This window comes from Chaetodon auriga, chromosome 13 (genome assembly GCF_051107435.1).
Source record: "Chaetodon auriga isolate fChaAug3 chromosome 13, fChaAug3.hap1, whole genome shotgun sequence".
Taxonomy (NCBI): Eukaryota; Metazoa; Chordata; class Actinopteri; order Chaetodontiformes; family Chaetodontidae; genus Chaetodon; species Chaetodon auriga.
The window spans coordinates 19,447,932-19,469,463 of record NC_135086.1 but is presented as its reverse complement, the minus strand read 5'-3'; the positions used below and the strand labels follow the sequence as shown (position 1 = coordinate 19,469,463).

The 21,532-nt window shown below is 44.6% G+C and overlaps 2 protein-coding genes across 3 annotated transcripts; one reads left to right on the top strand and one right to left on the bottom strand.

Annotated features, from left to right (window-relative positions):
* The first annotated feature begins 1,266 nt into the window (after positions 1–1,266).
* On the top strand, positions 1,267–4,653 carry dnajc15 (DnaJ (Hsp40) homolog, subfamily C, member 15). The gene is made up of 6 exons (XM_076746952.1): positions 1,267–1,487; positions 2,682–2,733; positions 2,954–3,027; positions 3,266–3,342; positions 3,479–3,549; positions 3,904–4,653. The coding sequence occupies exons 1-6, from the start codon at positions 1,380–1,382 to the stop codon at positions 3,972–3,974; spliced, it is 453 nt and encodes a 150-aa protein (XP_076603067.1). The 5' UTR covers positions 1,267–1,379; the 3' UTR covers positions 3,975–4,653.
* Positions 4,654–4,659: 6 nt separating this feature from the next.
* On the bottom strand, positions 4,660–20,680 carry sestd1 (SEC14 and spectrin domains 1). 2 transcript variants are annotated; one of them, XM_076746951.1, is made up of 19 exons: positions 20,404–20,680; positions 18,023–18,092; positions 17,755–17,863; positions 16,345–16,435; positions 16,133–16,246; positions 13,274–13,387; positions 13,096–13,190; positions 12,953–13,008; positions 11,818–11,889; positions 11,362–11,519; positions 9,668–9,790; positions 9,077–9,271; positions 8,590–8,704; positions 8,277–8,442; positions 8,072–8,153; positions 7,833–7,955; positions 7,393–7,584; positions 7,155–7,258; positions 4,660–6,529 (listed from the first exon to the last, which is right to left on the bottom strand). In XM_076746951.1, exons 2-19 carry the CDS (start codon positions 18,090–18,092, stop codon positions 6,262–6,264), a joined length of 2,247 nt encoding a protein of 748 aa, XP_076603066.1. In that variant the 5' UTR covers positions 20,404–20,680; the 3' UTR covers positions 4,660–6,261. The 2 variants fall into 2 exon arrangements, with proteins under 2 accessions (XP_076603066.1, XP_076603065.1); XM_076746950.1 differs by having other exon boundaries at positions 12,953–13,011; positions 20,404–20,539.
* Positions 20,681–21,532: the final 852 nt, after the last annotated feature.

Sequence of the window (21,532 nt, the reverse complement as noted above, 5' to 3'; positions counted from 1 at the left end):
GATAAGTAACCCAGGTCAAAAAGTAAAATACTTCAGTGTAATAGAAATATATAGAAAAGTCTTTGCAAGTACACTTTTACTTTTGTGTTTAATTTAAAGTATGTTTGACACATACTTTCAAAAAGTGTTCTTCCAAGTCATTAAGTTCTACTTAAATGTATTGAAGATGAATATGCAACCCTGTTTCCAAAAAAGTTGGGACACTGTGGAAAAATGTAAACAGAAACAGAATGTAATGATTTGTAAAAGACTGAAACCCCATATTTAACTGAAAATAGCACAAGGAGAGACAACTGAGACTTTTTGAAACGCGTTGCTGGCATCGAATTCTAAATGAGTTGTATATTTTTCTTAATGTCAATAATTAATAATATTTCTAATAAATGAGTAAACTAATAAGTATTGTCTGTGCGTCCAAAGCCTCCGTTCACTACACCTTGTTTCTGTTCCATTGAGCTCCATTGTTGTCCGATAACACTGTACACACACACTGTAGTATATTTTGAGTCCCACATGCATCGTCCTGCTGAGGGAAATACTCACTGAAGCACTAAATGTGTGCGAATGTGATGGGGACCTTTGCTGGTGACTTTATAGGGCGAACAGTTTCCACAATATTAATTGGTGCCGATCAACTAAAATAATATCACTATTCATGACACTGACTAACTTTAGCGTCACCTGAAGTGAAAGGCAAACAATTCATTCACAAGTTGCCTCGTTCTCCTGCCAGTAAAGTTCTCGCATTTTGACGGTAAATTTTACTTCCGGGTCACCCTCTCCATTGATTTCAGTCACCTGTGGGCTCTAATTAGCAGCGCAAAACTAAATCATGGAAATGACACCAAATCAAAAAATGAGCCTGATATTGATATAGATATATTAGAAACTCAAAAGGCACCGTATTTTCATATTGCTGTACGATTGTGTGTCTTAAACAACGCACAAGGGATATAAAACATTTCCAGATTTCCACTGCAGTTAAACGATTGTATGAATCGGAGTAAATGCCGTCACCCTAACAATAAAACGTTCAGGACGTGGGGGCATTTGATCACATTTTCTAGAACAGTGAACTGTAGTGCACTGTGGGTTTATCACATCTTTTTAAATGAAAATGGATTCCTGTTTGAAACCAGAAAAAAAAAAAAAAAAAAAAAAAAAAAAAAAACGAGTTAAGGGGCATAAAACCATGGAGATACCTAGCTGTGGCGTTGTGCTTCAAATGCTCCAAGAAGATGCTGGATACTAGACAGGAACTTGCTTGAGTAGTTCGCCGTTCTAGCTCGTTAGGCGTTGCGTTTTATTTTGAAAGTTCCAACCAGATGTAGGAAGTTACTATGTTACGACAAGGTATTGAAGTTCGATGCTGAGGAAACATGGCGAACCCCGGTGTGGCGACTATGGATGGAGGAGACATGACGCGTTATGCTGAATACGCTCCAAAAACAAACGTCAGGAGCGATGCAGAGATAGACAGACGGCTGGTGAGGCTTGTTTTCACATTAAAGACCTTTGCGGAGACAGTCAAGATGAGCCAGTCTAGCTTTTACCTCTGAAGCCTGAGCCATGTCACCTCAATGACCGCTAACGTAACGGCATGTCACTGCTCTCTTGCATCAGGTGTACTAGCGCTAGCCAACGAACTCCTGTTAAGTAGCTGAAGTAAGCGGCTGTTCTTGGCCTTTCTGGTTTTATTTATTATTTAGATTTATTTATGTTATATTTGATAAAACGCTACGCTGGCTATCAGGCTGACTCACTGGGGACCGTTCAAACCGCCCGAACCAGTAACCGTCAAACTAGACATGAATATTCATTTTAACAAGCGAGTCACAAGTTGGAGACATGTAGACTCAATGTCCCCAGGCGTCCTGGAAATCCTGGAAAAAAGTTTGACATTTTCTTGGGAGGAAAAGTCAAATGTCCTCGAAATTCGTGTTTTGTTGTACAGCTTTCCTCTCAACCTGCTGTAAACGGTTGAATAACGTTAGCACGTTTGGCTCAGTTGCTAATGTTGACGCGGTTGCTAGCATGTTTTGCTAGCGACATGTTCATATGTGTGCTGGTTATTGTGGACAGAGATGAATGATGATAATGAATGGAAAGCCAGGCTCAAAACAATGAATGGGATTCCAACTGTATGTGAGTCAAACACCGGCTAATGGCTAACATGAGTGGTTTAGTCTCTTCTGACATAACGCTGCAGTGTTGAGGTAAAGTGGACTATAACATGTTGTGGTGGTCGCTCGCAGTGGGTCTGTTCAGCCACCTTAAGGACTCCACTCAGTCTTACTCGTCATGGGGCTAAAGTATGATGTGATATACCGTCAAGAGTCGGTGGCAATTAAAAGTCCAGGCAAACTCGACTCTAACTTTGAATCTCACATTAAGGTATGTAAAAGTATTAAGTATCCAATGTGTTGCTGCAGTGGAGGTCCGTCCATTGACTTACACAGTGATTGATGCACTCATTGAAGCTTACAAAATTTTGCTGGAGCAATTGTTCTCTTTTCCACTTAGTATTGATATTGAACAACATCATACAAATCATTGGCAAACAGATATCAAACAGCCTATGTGGATCACACAGAACACACTGAAGCTGCCACACAGATTTCCTGTGTTGGCCTGTATGTGACCCAGTGGGATAACTGGAAACTGTTTTGTTTTGGTGACAGGGAGGCACGCTGATAGCAGTTGGTCTTGGTGTGGCTGCTGCAGGTTTTGCAGGTAAGAATAGGTTGATACAAGATTAGTCATTTGCCAAGATAATGCACTGTGGACATGCATGGGCGTTATTCTTTTTTACGTTTTCATTCACTCAGTCCGACTGCTAAAATTGTTACTCTGTCTGCCTGCTTTTGACATTCCCTCTGTTTAGTTTTGCTTTGCTTTTTGTTGGTCCCTATGTGGTTAGAAATGTGTTTTCATGTCCGTGTTTGATCCACAGGCCGCTATGCCTTCCAGCTGTGGAAGCCTCTTGGACAAGTCTTCTCTGAAACTGTCAAGAAGATGCCCACATCAGTGAGTAATTAGTTAAACTTCTATACATACACCGCTTTTTTTTACTTTCCAGTATCTGTGCACTGGAAAAAAAGTACACAAACAGTACAAGTAGGTGATGGTTCAAAGAAACTGTTGAGAGCAAAAATCCTGAAATTGTTTCTGATTTTGAGGGGAAAAATACAAACTAACAAATAAAATGAAACCCATCCTCAGACTGAGACTACTGAAGTGCTGTAATCCTACTCTGTCACCACAGGCTTTCTCATCATATTACAAAGGAGGTTTTGAGCAGAAGATGTCCAAACGAGAGGCAAGCCTCATCCTTGGCATCAGGTAACAATGTTTTGTAGTTAATATTTCTTAAGTGTTATCAGTTAACTTACAAGTACAGTCCTTCACTGTGTGTCTGTCAGTGCTCAGAGGAAAGTGATGATTGCTGACATGGGTGGATTGTTTGTTTTGTGCCCAGCCCAGTCAGCACGAAGACCAAGGTACGTGAGGCCCATCGGAGGATCATGGTCCTGAACCACCCAGATAAAGGTAAACTTAAACTCTGACACTCAAAGTGGCAAAAGTCAGATGTCTTTAAGACTGCAGTTCATTAGGCCTTCATTTAAGAAAATAACAAATTAGGATACAGGACATATATGATGCACATTTTTTAAAATGAGAAAATACCCATGATGAAGAAAGAAATCAGCAAGTAGTCTAGGTTTGGTACAAGGAGACACATCATTAAAGAGCTGGTATGCAGTTATTGACTGAGTGTAGTTTCTGATGTGAAGTGTGCCAAAAGTTGGCACCCATTATTAATGTTAAAAGATGTTGTGAATGGTCAAATGTTAAAGGAGCGATCACAGAAAGGGACTCAAACTTGTGTTTGTGTGCGTGCAGGCGGGTCACCATACCTCGCTGCGAAGATCAACGAGGCCAAAGACCTTTTGGACAAGGAGACCCGGCGATGACCTGCACTGTTGACGAACAGTTCACCTTGTGCATGATCTCAGCTCTGTCATATAGCTCCTTCGGCATCGACACCACACCCACACCAAGGCATCCACTCCAGGAGGAAGGCAAAAGATATACTTTCATGACAGATGACATCTTAATAAGGTTACATAACTTATCTTTGACATAAAGTGTCAACATTGTGAACATATTAATATCTGAGAGTGAAGGATATTGCCTTGAAGTGACTGACAGTCATTTTGACTCATCGTTTAGGTGTTACAATTAAGGGCATTGGTGGGAGTTGCCCTCTTGTGGTAGTCAAGTTCAATAAGAAATGCTGCTGCTGCTGAGGTCAAGATTTGCTGGTTCTACTGTGTATTAAATTTTATTATGTGTACAAACATCAGCATATAAGGATATGTAATCTATTTAAGGAACAGTAAAATATTTCCATGTTTAAACAGTTCATATGGAAAAACACTTTTTTTAAATAAACTTCATTTGAAACCTTACACAGTAGGTGTTTGTTTGTATTAGAACGAGTCATCGTAAACCTTCTCGAGCCAGCTTTACTGAGTATTATTAATGCTGAAAATTGTCTCTTCATGGCAAATGCCCTGGCCATGCCACACTCCTTTGTTGATGTAACCATTTTCTGTCATCAATATAAAAAAAAAAACAAACACGTCACACAGCAACTTCAAAACGCTTCTTTATTTAGAGGATGATGTCATACTGATGTCATTGTACACTGTATGTCAATGGACAGAAGATGACAGAGAGCAAGACACAGCATTTAGCGGTTACACTTACAGCAGCAGTTATTGGTCAAAAACACCAACAAATTACATCATGGTTTGCTTGAAAAAAGTCAAATAAATAGAAAAGGAATCTGTCCTGATGTTACCACGTCAGCAAATGACCACCAGTCCTACTGCTCCCAGTCTGCACACTGGACTGCCGTCAGAGGTCACCTCAGTCCCTGTGGTTAGTCTGGACCAGAGTGAGCGGCACGGGTTACATTTCTACCGTGAAGGCAGATGGTTTCTTTAGAGCAGCAGAGTGGTCGGAGCCTTGACATGAGAAGTGTCATGGGTGCATTAATGTTGGAACTGTGTTGAGTACAAGTCCCACAGAGGAATACACCAAGTGTCCAATTTGGGTTTGGAAAACAGGGCAAGTAAAATCAGTTTATCTCTCCTTGGGGGGTATTTCCACTTCTGCATTTATTTGGTCAATAAATGTGTGCTCTTAATTTCATCTTTCATATTTTTCCACTTTTTATTAACTGGATGACATCAGCAGTATCATCAGAGTTTTTACAGCAAAGCTGCTCATTATCCTGTGAAATGTTTCCTCTAAGTCATGAGCACAAACTATTTAATCGTCCATAAATTTGAATTTCATTGACTTTTCTGCTGGTATATTGCCCCCTCTGTTTGACGTTCTCCAGTGGGTGTGATTGGTGCAGAATCTGTGTGGGCAGGCACTAAAATAGTTTGTTACATCACTGTTTTGGGGCTGCGTACATTGTTTAAACCACAGCGTAACGCACAGGCTGATGACAGTCTGGTCATTTGCCATCAGCACATTTGGACCCATGAAAAAGAGACTAGACCCCCTCCTTCGTAAAAAGCAGGACAGACACAGCCGCTGACTCAGCAGGTGTCGAAGTAACACCAACAAAAAGGTACATTTAGTGGGCAGTCGGAAGAGGCACAGACAAAAACCTGGGTAACCATGTTAGCACCACGGAAGCTCCGCCCACTTACGCGAACAAGTGGCATGCTGGGAAGAGAGAGGTGATGTTAGGCGTACATTAGGAGGGTTCTTATCCAAATGGATTATTTTAAAGTCAATCGTCATCAACAGAGCATCCAGAGAGATGAGTATTAATAATTCCACTAAATATTTCCAGTATTGTACATTTGTGATCCAGCGGGTCACACACGAGAGGAAGTCTGCTGATCGCTTAACGGCGGAAAAACAGTTAGAGGGCGCTGTTGTTCCAGAGCAAACGGTGGTCGAGCGGTCACAGTTTCTGCTGAACGGAGTGAAATATTGCCAGAGGAATCTCTTCCACAATGTTTGTCCTTTTTCAGGAAGCGTAAGCAGTGAGGCTGATGGGAAACGTAGTCCTAATTTTAAAGAAATACCATCAGTAAGAATGACCTGCTGCAGCCAGCTGAGGCCTTTCCTGGCTCAGGGAGAACAAATGGGAGGTTTCGTTGGAAATGAATCCGCAGCCCTTTGTTAACGAGCTTCATTAAGGCTGCTCGGTTTAACATCATCAGCGATCCATTAGCAGTCCTGTGTAGCCCTCTCTAAGTCTTCATCCTGTCGCCCTGCCTCCTCCTCTTCCTCCTCATCTTGCTCCTCTTTCTCGCTTAGTTCCTCTCCGATCACATCTAGCTGCGTCTCCCGCCCATTTAGCACGTCCTCCTCCTCCTCATTACCAAGGGCCGCCTCCTGCAGCTGCAGCCGTCTCTCCTCCACCAGCAGGAGGCGCTCTCTGACGCCCTCTGCTGCCGCTGCTGTTTCGCTGGGACTCCCAAAGTACTGCTCGCTCCTGCAACAACAACAACTCAAATCAGGAGTCTGGACCCTGTGAAGTGTGTGTGTGTGTGTGTGTGTGTGTGTTTTACTGTGTACTGTTTTATCTCCCATATAGAGACAAAAAGCTGGTGTATCATTGAATTTGTAGTGACAAAAGAGAATCATCATCCCACCAACTCTGATATACAGCGAGGGTCCCCCTTTGGAATCAAACCACAGACAGCGGTAGCATGAGCTGTAACCATCCATCCACACGACCGCTCTGCTTTAAATCATTCTGTTGGCGTTTCGGCCCACACATGTACTGTTTTGGCTGACTCTCATCACTCTCACAGTGTCATCTTCAGATTAACCCAGCAGCTGTTATTAATTTCTAAAGACCCCGAGTGTGCACGGTCTTGCTCAATACCAAACAGCAGACAGACACAATTTGTGACCAGCTGGTGAACATTTAACCGTTAAAGAGCCAAATATTTACCTCAGGAGATGGTAGAGGCCAAAAACAGAGGTAACAGAGAGTGAATATTGGACTAACAAGCTCGACATATCAGCTGAAAAGTTGAGGGTTAGGCGTGGAGCGGTTACAGTTAAGGTGAGGGTCTCCATGGAGTCAGATTTGTGAGTGTGTGTAAACGGACCCATCAGGGAAGATAACAGGCATGGTCAGTCTGTCCAGCAGAATTTTCCCTGACGAGTCGACGTCATCCAGAGACTCTGCGTCCACACACTCCTGTTGTAACACCTGAAACGCAGTAAAAACACATGTGGTGTAAGAAAATGGATACTTTCACGTCCTCCTGGCTGCAGGAGTGTGCAAGGGCCAGTGTGACGCGCCCACTGCACATTTCTCTCTCACTTTCTCTCGGCCTGTCTCACCTTTTCGGCGGCGGTGTGGAAGTTCAGAGCCAGCTCCAGTCTCTGTTGTCTCTCCTCAGTGCAGACAGTAAACTGCTTCCAGACTCGGTTGAGTCTTGGCAGAGTGTCTCCAGACGAACGTGTCGTACAGCGCAGGGACTGACAGAGGACGACGGTCGCCTGCAGCAGCTGGCGGCCATAATCATAGGTGCTCTGAGGGAAAAGACGAGAAAGAAGACAGGAAGACAGAGATGATGATTTTTGTCCTTTTTTGTCTCTTAAAAGTTGACAAATATTTGTTGGACTGCCTGTCATGTCTCCCAAAGGATTAACTGTAAAATCTTTCAGGATCCTCTTTTTCTCTAGCGCCACCATCAGGTCAAGACTTTTACTTGTCCAATACTTTACTCAAGACACGACCAGCAGATCAAATGACGATGAGCAGTCTGGAAGTGTCTCACCTGAGCGACGTCCACAAACTTCCTGTGTTTGTCCAACATGGTTCGGGTCTCCTGGGTGTCATCGCCCAGTCTGACATGTGTCTTCAACAGGGCATCCAACAGCTCGCCAAGCCACTCTACTGCCTGAACACACACACACACACACACACACACACACACACACACACAGGTCATCATGTCATCAACACAGGCAGACTTTTTGTGTATTTGTGTGTTGTAGTTGTTGTTGTGTGCCCTACCTGTAAAGCATCTTCTTCACATTTGAACAGTTGAACCATCTGCAGCATCTTCAGCCTCCTCACATCCACCATGTCCTCACACCTGAAACACACACACAAGCACACACTGTCAAAAGCTAGGAGTGTTTGTCCTGAGGACGGTAATGAGGAACCCTGAGGTGACTCCCTGCTGAACTCCGCAGTGAGCAGATAAAGAAAAAGTTACCTCTGCTTGCGGAGCTGCATCTCCTCCATCACGGCCTGGATGTGCTGAACGTTGTCCGGCTGTTCCCCCGCTGGACTCTCGCTTTCCTCTAGAGACCAGGACGGCTGGCTGCACATCTGCTCCAGCAACAGCGCCCCCTTCTGACGCAGAGAAGCAAGGCCTGCCTCTGCAAGGAGGAGAGACGATAATGTCACAGAGGAACTTCACCACACCCATCGATGTGTCACTGCTGAGGTCCACAACATGTATGTAGATATGCAGACTTAACCGACATCACAAAAAAAGTATTATTGCTATCACTCAGGACACGAACCGACAGTCTGCAGCTTCTCCTCCAACAGTTTGAGGTTTTGCTGAATTGAAGCTCCGTCAGCTGGAGCCACGTCAGCACAGAGCATGCCCAGCAGACCGTCCAACTGCTGGGACAACTGCAGGGAGGGACACAGAGCTTTGGTTCAGAATAAATCACAAACACTTCCACACGTTTCAAGCCACTCGCCCACATTCAGCTTCACCCTGGAATCTTCTGGTTGTAGATCAACACTTGAGTCATCAGTTTATCATCTGAAGAGCTGCTAAAATGACAAGGAATCATGTTGATGGGCAAAGCTATCAGCTTCCCCTTGTTTACAGTCTTTGTGCTAAGCTAGGCTAAACATGTCCTGGACCGACCTCTGTAGTGGACGCACAAAGATGAAACTGAAGCCTGAATTCATGCACAAACAGCAGCTGGTGTAGTGTGTATGTTTGTTTGTCTGTGTGTGTGTGTGTGTGTGTGTGTGTGTGTGTGTGTGTGTTACCTCCTGTGTGGTGCTGTGGAAGCCCTGCGCCGCCTGCAGGACATTCTGTCGGCCTTCCAGCTGAGCCGCCTGCCTGTAGCAGACGTCGCTCAGCTGCTGCTGCAGAGCCTTCAGCTCCACCACTTCCTCCTCCTCCCCGGCACTGAGCAAGGCAGCAATCTGCTGGTTCAACTCCACGTACACTGCAAACCACTCCTGTACACACACACACACACACACACAGAATCAGGGAGACGGCAGTAATGAACACGTTATAACTTGTTGGTTTAATGCGAGTCTTGGTTTACAACAACAAAGAAGATGACATCAGCACTGCTCAGCCTTCTTAAAGTTGTTAATTTTGAATAAAGCCGGTGCTGTATCCTCTGCTCTGTGTGACACTCGCAGTGTGATCACAACATGACAGTGTCATGGGAAACATATTAAGAGTGAATTCCTTTCTGCGATCTCCTGACCTTTTCACAGCTGAACCACAGATAGCAAACGGGAAGCATCAAAGGACAAAGTCCACTCAGATCTTTATTTAACCTCAAATCTGATTGTATGTGTGTGTGTGTGTGTGTGTGTGTGTGTTCCAGTAGGTTGCATTACACTGTGCTGGCTCTCAATCTCCTCGTGTTTCTGCTGCAGGGCCTGAGCCGCTCGCATCGAGTCTCCGATCTCCTGCTGGGTCTTCAACAGCTCTGAACCTGGACCCTGGAGCCAGGTGACCACCTGAGATACACAGAGAGAGAAAACCAAAAAATACAGAATATTATTTTTATTATTTGTGTTGTTTGTAAGGATGTCCTTCAGTCACTGTAAGTCTCTGAGCTGTAGGGTAGCAGAGTCCACACTGTCCAGCAGGGGGCTCTCAGGTTCTACTTGTCTCTGGAAATCACATCATAAATGATTTTCTTTGATGGTCATGGCTCATAAATCCTTTCTTACTTCTTCAGATCATACCGGCCTAATCAAAGTATAACTGAATGAATGAATTGGCTGTTAAAGGGGCATTCCAGTGGTTCAGGATACGTAACTCCTTTATTAAGTTGGAGAAGACATATTTTAAAAAAACATGGTCAAAATCAAAGCAGCAGAAGCAGAGATGTCTTGACTTTTAGGTCCCACTATGACTGTGTTGTGGATGTTTCATTTTTCTTTAAAATATGTTAGAAAATCTGTTCCTGTGTGTTTGTCTATTACAAACTAAAATCAGGCCGCACACAGTGATTATGATTTTGTGATGAGTTGAAATGTTCACCGTAGCACTACACAGTACAGTAACATCTGGAACTGTCTCTCCAGATGTGTGTGTCAGTATCATGGTTTAATTGTATTTATCAGGTCAGCGATGCCTCAAGAGCTAACACACACACACACACACACACACACACACACACACACACACACACTCTCAAGCTTACTGAGGATTTTTGAGGACAGTGCAGAGACTTATAAACATTTCCTGGAGACTAACCTCTAGCTCCTGACCATCTTAACCTTCATCTAACCCTAACATTAACTTTTCTCATACATACACACACACACACACACACACACACACACACAAACTTCGATCCAGAAATAGGCCAACCCCCCCCACATACACACACACACACACCTCAAAACCTCCAGGCTAGCGACCGACATGTTTTAGTTACCATGGCAACCATAGGCTCATCTCCAAGACAGTGGTGTTAGCCATCAGTCCCTACGGCTACAGGGACCCCAGCTACCACAGCGGAGTCTCCTTCTACTGCAGCTCTGTGGAGCAGTGAAGCTGGGGGGGGTATGCACCATTCAATACCATTGTAATGGGTGATCTTGTTCTAAAGAATCATTGGTGGAGATGCTCACTGACACTGTGAGGGTAAAAGGTCAAAGACTTGATAAAAGAATTAGAGCAAGAGGCTCTTAAAGATTGAGGAGGCCGACACTGCAGCGGGACAACGCACACAGAGAGTTGCGAGTGTGTGTGGGATATTTACACACTCATTAACTGCGCACAACTCTCAAATGTCTGTCCAGTAAATGTGACAGTACAGGCAGCAGCCAGTTAGCTTAGCTTAGCTTGGCACAAAACCTGGAAACCTGGCTGGATCCGTCCACCTGCACCTCCACAGCTCACTTATTAACACGTCTTATCTCCTTTGTTTGTCGTGAATGATATGACTTCTCAGTCATGTTTGAGTGTTGCTGCATTTCGTGGAAAAAAAAGCCAAACAGAGTTTACAAACTGCATTTTGAATTCGCATTTTCAAAGTCTTTCACATTTCCAGATGGAGACAAAGCTTCATAGTCACCTGCATGACCTTGGCATGGATCTCGTCTAGCTGGGTGCGTTTATTTCGCTGCCTGCAGAGCTCCTGGTATCTGGTGTACTGCTCCCTGAGCGAGTCCAGCAGCTTCATCACCTGAGGCTGAGCCAGCAGCTCCTCCTCCATGGGACACCAGGCTGGACCTGGGGGTCAGAGGTCGAAGACAGAAGACATGGGGTTACGGTCCAGGACGTCTTCAGCCTGTAAGGTCAGGGCGTCTAGTTCACTGGACCCTACAGAGCTGATACACTCTCATACACTGAGTCATACTGTAGTATCCTGTGTAGCACTCTGGAACAACTGAATGACTGCATTCAACCGTCAATCTCCAACAACAACAGCTCACATTCACTCATAACAACACGCAGCACTGCATATCATCATCAGCCTGAGCCGGACCAGCACAGTGACACCTGGACCGACTGACAGCTGCATCCTCACCTCCCTGCCCTCCTCCTCCTCCCTCTGAGCCGTTAAAACGACGCTGCTGCAGCTCCGACAGCAGCTCATGACCTGCAGACAGACAGAGACAGAGAGAGCCGGGGGGGGGGGATGGGGGCATTGAGATTTAAAAGCCTGTTATAAAAGCATCTGAAACAATGATGCGTCAGTGTTTGTGTACATGCTGTTACATTATGAAAGGAGCTGGAGGAGGGAGGAGGGTGGTACCACAAACAAAGACTCCTTTCACCTCTGCCCAACACACAGACACAGGCCACTCAGCACAGTGAACGCAGCCCTCCATCCATTCATCCACCCATCCTTAGCGTCTATTAAGCTCCAGGTCTTAGTGACAGCAGACTAAGTATCTAAGACCTCCTTCTCTCCACCCACATCCTGCAGGTCAAGACAGTCTGCCATGTATTTATGCTACTTGGATGCATGATTACATTCTTTCTCACGGCTTGTGAGCACAAGTGAGGGGTGAAACACAGATCAGTTGTGTACACAGGAAATTCAGGAAATACAACCTTGATTCCAAAGAACGTACATCAAAACAGAATGGAGTCATCAGCAAACAAACTTTGTTTACAGACAGCGGCTTTCTGAAGTGTTCCTGAGCCCATGTGGTGATATCGTTTACGCAGTCATGTTCATCTTTTGCTGCTCCTGTACCAACCGGTTTGAAAGGTGTTGCTACCTCAAATTCAGAATAAGCAGATATTTACAAAAAGCTGATGAGGAAGCTATTACTTTGACTGCATGAGCTGTTTTTTGCACTGCACCGGGAGCGGGGAAATCCTCATGAACAACATAAAGTCAGCTCATTCGCAGTTTTTTGGGGGACAGTTTGGGCTGGAGACAAAGCCCAGTGTCCTCAGTTTGTTTTGCATTCAAAGGTTTATCTGAAGCTAATACGAGGCTTTGGCAGAAAGAGTCAGACAAATCAACTGTGGATATCTTGTTAGATATCTTGCCTTTTCTCTGTGTTTCCCTGCTGTGCTGCAATGGACGGACAACGTCTTAATCAGACTCTCGGTCATGACATCATGAGACCGACACGTACAACTGCCCTCACATTTATGAACGACATGCACATCTGAAAAGGGGCTTGAATGAGAAAAGATTCATTTACCTGTCTGAAGGACAGTCTCAGGGTCAAAGGACGGCAAGAGGGCACAGTCGGCTGATCTGCAGAGGACAGACAAACACACAGCTCTAGAGTCCATCTGTCTGCGCGTGTCTGTGTGTGTGCGTGTGCATGAGTGTGCTGCGTACTTGTCCTTGTCCACCGTGCTGCTCTTGTCACTCTCATTGATAATCGACAGCTCGTCCAGCAGCGACGTCGACTCCTTGGTGAACTTCTCAAACACCTGCAGCAAATGACAAATAAACCTTGGCAACAAGCATTTTAAAGTTAGAAAAAATACGAAATTCATTTAAAAAAAATAGTGACCAGTCTCTTGTTGAGCCAGTCGCTGTGGTCGTAGTCCAGACTTCCTCCGAAATCGTCCGTCAGCTGGCAGGGTTCAATGTAACGAGTCAACTTATTGGCCGAAACCAAGATCACCTGACAGGAAGCACAGACACCAGCATGACATGAGCACATGAATTTTAGAGTTTCAGTGTAACACATCATACAGACTGACAGTAACTCACAACAGCCTTTAAGATCTCACTCCTGGGACATTATTAAGAGATGAGGACTTTTCCAACACCCACACAGCACGAAAACGTTCACGACACGATGATTCAGCATGAATATAATCAAATAATAAATAGTTCACATCACAGAAATTGTGCAGTATGTATTATATCATCCGAGCTGTGAAATACAAGAGCTCTGGTTCACATACACAGACTTTGTGGCCTTTCTATTGCTTGATCCAGTGCTTCAGGGAGGGCATGTTGGCATAATTAGCATAACAGACATAATTATAGTGTTTGTTTTCAGGAGTCACTGCAGTCAGCGCTGAACAGTCACACTCTGATTTTTCTTCTTCAGGCTGATCTTAGCTTCTTTGTACTAAAGTTCCCCTGCTCTACGCAGAACGTTTTGACTTACAAGTCAAAGTTTAGGACTGTTCTTAAGACAGTTTCTTAGATAGCTTAGTGCTGATCACAGACTGTATATCTAGCGCTTGCTTCAGTCTGCTGTGTCAACCCAACAGAGTTCTTGAATCACAAGACACAAACTTCACCTTGGACATCCCAGAGGGCTTTCTAAATCTGGAGATGGAGCGTGTCCACAAAGAGCCTGCGAGCTGATCTGAGGTCTGACAGACCTTCTTCTATGAAGGAAAACTAAACAACTTAAGCTTTCCTTCAATGTGTAGACATTTACTGTGTCTGTCTGTACATTCTGCAGGCTTTATCCTCACCGTCTTATCAGTAAAGCACCGTGAGCTGCATTTGTGTGGAAATAAACGTGGACCGTCAGACAGCTGGACTGAGTCTGTCCTCCAGTTGTCACTGCAGCAGATGCTGCCAGAGAAACGGGACTCAAGTCAGTGTGTGTGTGTGTGTGTGTGTGTGTGTGTGTGTGTGTGTGTGTGTGCGCGTGCGCGTGTGTGTGTGTGCTTATTTAAATGCTAGGTCAGACTTTAAATCAGCTGTACAAAGCACACCCCACTGTGACATCCACACACACACACACACACACACACACACACACACACACACAGACTCCATAGTTAAGATGAGTCACATTTCAACACCGTCACTGGAATCTCCCTTCCAGCAGCTGTGTGTGTGTGTGTGTGTGTGTGTGTGTGTGTGTGTGTGTGTTCTTAGTGAATACTAAAGTGAAGTGGACGAGCACTCTAACAAATTTAAACAACAAACTGACTCGCAGCACATTTCTGTGAACAAAGATTTCTTCTTTCAAAATACATTTAGTGTTTAAACAATCTTATGAATCACACGCTTAGGAGCTCACCATGCACACGTGAGCAAACACGAGTTGAGTCACTCCTTACATTAAAACTACACCGTTCATGATTTGACTCTTCAGTGCCGGAGCTTTCCTGAACTCACCATCGGGTACAGTCGCCCGAGCAGCCTCTGCTCTCAGCACACAGTGATAACTCCGCTCCGACTGAAAAATAAAGTCATCTGGACATCGACTGTGATGGATTATCTATCTGCAGCAACTTTCGAGTCACGACAGACCAACCAACTTGCTCCGGTTACCGTGGCAACAACTGTGGAGCCAACATGGCTGCAGAAATCTGGGTCACAGTGACTACTGATCTCTGTCAGTAAAACCATCTGTTGTAATAGAGGAGGAGGCTGGCCGAAAATCTCACACACACGCACACAAGCGCGCACACACACACACACACACACACACACACACACACACACACACACACACACACACACACACACTCTCGATTGGTCCTGGCTCAGATTTCCAGCAGCACTCAGGACAGTTAATGATGCTCAAGGTTATCCTAAGTGGCACATTTTCCCTCTGTTTGATATTGGGTAACAGCACAATTCAATGTGTGTGCGCCCGTGTTCGTGTGTCCGCACAAAAACAAAAACTGGAAATCCAGACGGCCTGTTTGTCTCTGATGCTATTTCAAAGCTTCACAGTAAGTAGAAAACCTGGGTTCGTGTTTGCGTGTGGCTGTTGAGTATAGCCTTTAGATGTGGTGGGACAACAAATCATACAAGCTGCTTTGTTTCAACAAAATAGGATTCTTTAGGAGGACAAGAGGTGGACCAGAAGATTTCTCAGCAACTGGCACAAGTGTTAAGATATGTGAATCTGGGCCAAAGTGCCGGGCCAGTCGATCATCTGACATTGCCATCCGTAGGGCCGTGCTGCTAACGCGCCGAAACAGCTTCATGCTCGGCCGCTCTGTTGCTTTTTAATGACATATTAATGGACGAGTGTCTGCAACGTGTCTGCACAGTGTGTAAAAGGCAGTGTAAACACAGGGAGAAACCTTGCACCAAAACCTCACAAGGTCCTTAAATTGCTGAGTTCCTGCGATGGAAAAGAGAACCAAAGCCCACAAAACGACTTGAGGTTGACCAGAGATGTTTTTCTGGATGGTCCATGAGCTCAATAACAGCTTTCACACTTCAACAAACGCACACGATTCTGCTGAAAAACCGCCTCGCATCGAAAAAGCCTCGTGACCGTCGTGTTAGAAAAAAGTCAGGTACAAATTTTCTGAATCCACAAAAGCTTCGAGTTCCAAAATCCTTTCAGGTCCCTCTCAGCACTGCAGAGGGAGCTCACGCAGCGTAACGTGAGGATGAAAGGAAGCTGGTTTTAGCGAGCAGCAGCTGAGAGACTCACCTCGAAGCCCAGGCGGTCTTTCTCCTTCCAGAAGCAGAAGTGTGTGACCTTCTTGTCCCAGAATTCATCCGGCTTCACCACGCAGACCAGCGACACCTCGGCTGGAATCACATTCTGAAACAGCGTCAATGGCATCATCATCATCATCATCATCATCATCATCATAACAAGGCAATGCAGGCACATACGTCATTACTGGAACCTGCTCGTACCTGCAGCATGAGCACCACAGTCTTCACAATGTTCCACTGAGACTTGCGTCCATCCACGATAACGGTGAAACCCCGAGCCTTACACTTCTCACTAACAGAGAGAGAGAAGAGGTGAACATTTACATCCAGAGTTTCCGGGTCGTTCCGTATTTTCTGGTCACCCATCCAAACCGACTGGCCCCACTGAACAAAGAGTTCGTTCCCTCCTTTCCAAAATCGGCGTGTGAAGTGTGTGAAGACTGCTTCAGAAAGGTCAGAGCGGTGCGTTCATGGCCAATTACTTTGATTATGAGCTCCAAAATCTGAAGTAAGCTTTTGAACGCTGTTTTACTGCCAGCTCGAGCGCTGGACGTTGGAGCTGGCAGATTTATTTACAAGGATTTAAGGGATAATTCAAATTCACGGATACTCGGGTCTCAGCAAGTATTTTGATGACTACAATGTAATCATAACCGATGGCAATGATATCCAAAAGCTAAAAAAATAAGACCCATGTAATGCTTGCCTTAATATAAGACAACATATTTTTCTACTCTTCCCTGCATTCGGAAAGTTAGGATCACATTATATTCAAGGACTAGACGTTTACATATTTATGGCATCACACTACTGCAACTCTCCTACAGAGAGTGGAGAATTATGGGGTTGTTTGTAGCCTTGAAGTCCGTGGTGGGTTTTTCCAAGGCCATTTATAGTGCGTCTTATTATGGTCAGTCAGCCTTAAACGTTTGTATGAAGCCCAGTTTAACCTACAGAAGTTCAAAAACAGCTCCTGTAATGTGTTTTGGAGGATATAAATTCCTGATGAGTGCTAACGATTCAAACGCATCTGCTGACATCTTTACTGCAGAAATGAAACAGGGACTGAATCATCTGTCCAGCTGCCAAGAATCACTGCTGCCAGAGAACGTCAGGATGAGGAGCGCAGAAAGACAGGCCGCTAACAACCAGAGGAAATCATTCAGACTTCTTCTCACAGCCTGGCGACATACGGCGAGAGTACAAATGGAGGATTTACGCTACGACGTATTTCACTTTTCTGGAAGAAAAGTCGTCATGGATGAGGAAAATGTTTGTATCTTCCGTAAAAAGCTGTTGGGAAGAGGTAGGTCGTCTTATAAGCAGGGCCGTCTCATATTCGGGCCATATGGGAAGATTCCAGTTGTAATAAAGTGGAATCATCCTTTAAGCCTTTTACTCTGCAGCTGAACATGCTGGAATCAGACGCTGCTGCCAAGACACAAAGTACCGATCCAGCAGCTCCAAACATGTCTGAAGGAGTCAAAAATGAGACCAAACCGTCTTTTTTTTACATAACTACACACAGACATACACCAGAGTGTCACTGCTGCTGCCAGCATCCTGTGTGTGTGTGTGTGTGTGTGTGTGTGTGTGTGTGTGTGTGTGTACCTGGGGATGCTGAGCAGGTAGTCCAGTGTGGCGCTGAGCTCCTCCATGCTGGTCTGATCTGAGCTGAGAGGGATGGTCAGGATCAGACCACTGCGCCGGTCTTTGCCCCCTAAAGACAGACAGGGACACGTCTAATTACTGAGCAAACTGCACCGAAACTGAGATGATGCAGTCCTCACACTGAGGACACACATGCAGACACGTCATGTTAAAGTTTGTGTGTGTGTGTGTGTGTGTGTGTGTGTGTGTGTGTGTGTGTGTGTTTTACCTGACAGAAAGGCCAGTTTCTTCTTGAGGATGGGGAGGATGGTGGTCGCTTCCATGTTAACGCTGGACATCTGTGCACACACATACACACAACACTTAAAGGATGGATTCCTGCATGTATACTGAAACAGTTTTTGGACACTTGCCCAACACCTCAGACACTAGTCCGCTGGTCCACAGGCCCAAACGCTGGTCCACAGGGTCAACCACGAGCCCAAAGCCTGAGACACTTGCTAAGACACTACTAGCCCGCTTGCTCTGACACTAACTCTAAACTCTGTGCACTACCTGTTTCTACTGGATTAAAAAACGAACTCTGTATGAACCGCTGTTACTGTATGAATATTATTGAAATATCAAAGAGGTCACACACGTCAAGAGGGCGAGCACATTGTAAATACACAGAGGAGTATGACAGTCAGTATGAGAAGTCAGCTGCTACAGAGTCACCATCAAACACTGCAGCAGCACAGACGCACTACAAACCCTCGCTGAAGTATTACAGGGATATCATAGAGACCACACAGTGATTTTCCATAAGGATTTTCCCCTTAACTGGCATTTCTCCCAGCAGATTGAGATTATTGGCTTCACATTCCGCTTGGGTCATCAGTGTGTTTGCACAGTTAAACCTTTCGCTTGGTCAATCAGTCCACGTGTTTGTCAACTGGTTGACTTTTCACGTTAATAGTGAACAGATTAAATTGGTAATGATGCAGCCCGTGTTTGACCTGCAGGAGGAAAGCGACCTGTTTCCTCCGTCCTGCAGCGGACATCTCGACACCACCTCCTGGACGGCTCCACAGCTGTGACTGTGTTCACCCTCTCTGCACTCTGCTGCTTTGGATTATCATTGTTTGATCACTCACTGCCAGATATTGGTTTATACACTGTATAATTTCAGAGCGATCGGATCATTGATTCCACTCTCATGTCTAAATATGAAGCTATAGCCAGCAGCTGGTTAGCTTAGCTTAGCATAAAGACTAGCCACAGGGAGAAGCAGCTGGCTTGGCTCCATCCAAAGGTACCAGCATGTGTTTTGTTTGTTTTATTCATACAAAAACTTGAGTGTAAAAACAAGGTGTGGCTTTACAGCCGCTTATCTGTCAGTCTGAGCTGAGACTTATTAAAGGCTCAGCTTATCATTTTGACACACTGATTTTTGTGCAGATTGAACAAACAAGATATAAAGTGAGCTTTAAAAACGTGCTGGAGGGCAGATTTAGTTCCCTTTAGACAAAGCCAGGCTAACCTTTTCCCTGTGTTTCTAGCTAAGCTAACCACCCCCAGCTTTATATTTACCAACACACCCGAGTGCGGGGTCTATCTTCTCAGCAACAACGTGAACTTCACAATGTGTTTCTCAAACTTAATTTCAAAATTCTCACAAAAAAAAAAATCAAATCATTATTAAAAAAGAATGACTATTACAGACGTCTATTTTGTGAGCACTGGACTTATTTTTCTTTTTTTCTTATCAAATATCTCTTTTTATGCTCGTATTGCATCTGAGTGTAAAATGGAAGTATCATGACATTACTGCCCTTATTACATTGTTTCTACTTTTAATCTGGTTTCAACCCAGTACATATATGTAGTACAAATATACCTTTTTTAAGCGTATCTATTTTAATATGTACGTTTCGGACAGCGTGGGCATTTTATCCTGACACACTTTTGTGTAATGTGATTAAAATGCTGGAGACCATCAAATCTGTACAAACCACACCCACACAGCCCTGATGAAGCACACAGATTATTTCAGTTCAGTTCAGCTATTCATAAATAAAATAAAATGTTGTTCCCCTAAAGATAAACTTTGATTTTTGATTTTCGGGTCATGAAAATTCATCGCTTTAGAAGAATATTCCGAATGAAGAAAGCAAGTTTTCAGGGGCCTTTGGTGTCTTTAAAAGTTTGCTTTCATGCTGTCAACATTTCTGCTTGTGTTCAACTGTTCTGCTACTTGTCCTCTAAACACTGAACCTTTTCTTTGACTGTTACCCTCCTCATCAGTCCGTGGTGGTAACAGCAGCAGCAGACGCAGCAGCAGCAGCAGCATTTCTCCTAATGAATGAGTGAATGAGTGTGGTGACTGCAGCACCGGTCGGTCCTGCTGCAGGGCATCGTCTTCGTCCTCCGTCACCGGCTGCCTGCGGCCTGGCTACAGCTGCAGGACGGCCCGGCCCGGCTCGGCTCGGTTTGTCTCGGCTTGGTTCGGCTCGGCCCACAGACACAATGACCTACATTCAGCAGCTGCAGGCTGCGGCGGCTGCGGTGGCTGCGGCTCTAACCTCCCTCACCTCAGCCTCGATCCTCTCAGCATCGACAACTTTGGGATCGATCAGCAATAAGTATCGATCAGGCGGGTTTTCTTACCTTTCAGTCAAATCTGCAGCATTCTACTGTCCCGATTTTTTTCTCCTGGTCCTCCTCCTCTTCTCCTCTATCTCTCCTCCTCTGCGGCTTTTCCACTCGCCTTTCTCCTCCTCCTCCTCTTTCTCCTCTCAGGCTGATTTATCAGCAGATTTTTAATCTGGATTCCATTAAAAAACACTGAAGATCTCTGTTTGTTCTCTGCCCGCTTTCAACAACAGTGGAAACACACAAGGAGCAGGCGGTGGACCTCACTGCTGTGCGCAGCCTCCGTCAAGCCGAAGAGTGCCACTTCCGGTAAAGCGACGTTCCAAATAAAAGCCTGGAGGCGGCTGGATCTACTTTACTGGAGGAGTCGTGTGTGTATGGAGGAGCAGGTTCATCAACCTTTGCTAACCATAAGTGTGGAGGTTCCTCTTAACAAATGGTTTTCAGTGACATTCCTAATGTTTATTCATTTGTTTCTATTTAAAATTTGTACTATTTTGTCTTTTACTAAAACAAAAATTGCCATACCTCAGTGTATACATACTGTGTTACAAGTAGCAGTCCAGCATTCAAACTGTACACATCATACATATCAAAATATACTTAAAAATACTAAAAGTAACTGTGCTCACTTTGCAGAATGGCCCATTTCAGAATATTCTATTCTAGATCATAATTATTGATGCATTCATGTGTGCTGCAGCTGGTAAATGGTGAGGGTAATTTGAACTACTATATGTATATGTATAGTATCATAAATTATTAGTTGATTGTATATTTTGTATGTCATGCTGAAGGGTTCTGCATGGCTTTAATGGTCTTTCTAAAGAAAGCAAAACTGCTGTTGAGACATTTTACTCTGAACCACATATTTCAAGCTCATGGTGGTGTTAAAGGAAAAATCAGGGGGTTCTTTTGACCTCATGATAGCGTTACACAAAAGGTCAAGGAATCACTTAAGTCATTCGGATTCAGTCTGTGGACACTGTAAATGTCTGGACAAAATGACAATCCATGGTTGTTGAGTTGTTTCATTCTGGACCAAAGTGCAGTGCAACTACTGACCACCACTGCAGTCTCAATAGTGTGACTAAAAACTGTGTGAGGGATACTCAGATTAGCAGTAACTGCTTCGTCAGGCCAG

Excerpts from the sequence above, each read along its gene's own strand:
- dnajc15 (XM_076746952.1), top strand. The coding sequence starts at position 1,380 with ATGGCGAACCCCGGTGTGGCGACTATGGATGGAGGAGACATGACGCGT. Across the intron at positions 1,488-2,681 it reads CAGAGATAGACAGACGGCTG|GGAGGCACGCTGATAGCAGT; the intron begins GTGAGGCTTGTT and ends TTTTGGTGACAG. Across the intron at positions 3,343-3,478 it reads AGCCTCATCCTTGGCATCAG|CCCAGTCAGCACGAAGACCA; the intron begins GTAACAATGTTT and ends TTTTGTGCCCAG.
- sestd1 (XM_076746950.1), bottom strand. The coding sequence starts at position 18,092 with ATGTCCAGCGTTAACATGGAAGCGACCACCATCCTCCCCATCCTCAAG. Across the intron at positions 9,791-11,361 it reads TCCATGCCAAGGTCATGCAG|GTGGTCACCTGGCTCCAGGG; the intron begins GTGACTATGAAG and ends TGTGTATCTCAG. Across the intron at positions 7,585-7,832 it reads AGTTTGTGGACGTCGCTCAG|AGCACCTATGATTATGGCCG; the intron begins GTGAGACACTTC and ends CTTTTCCCTCAG.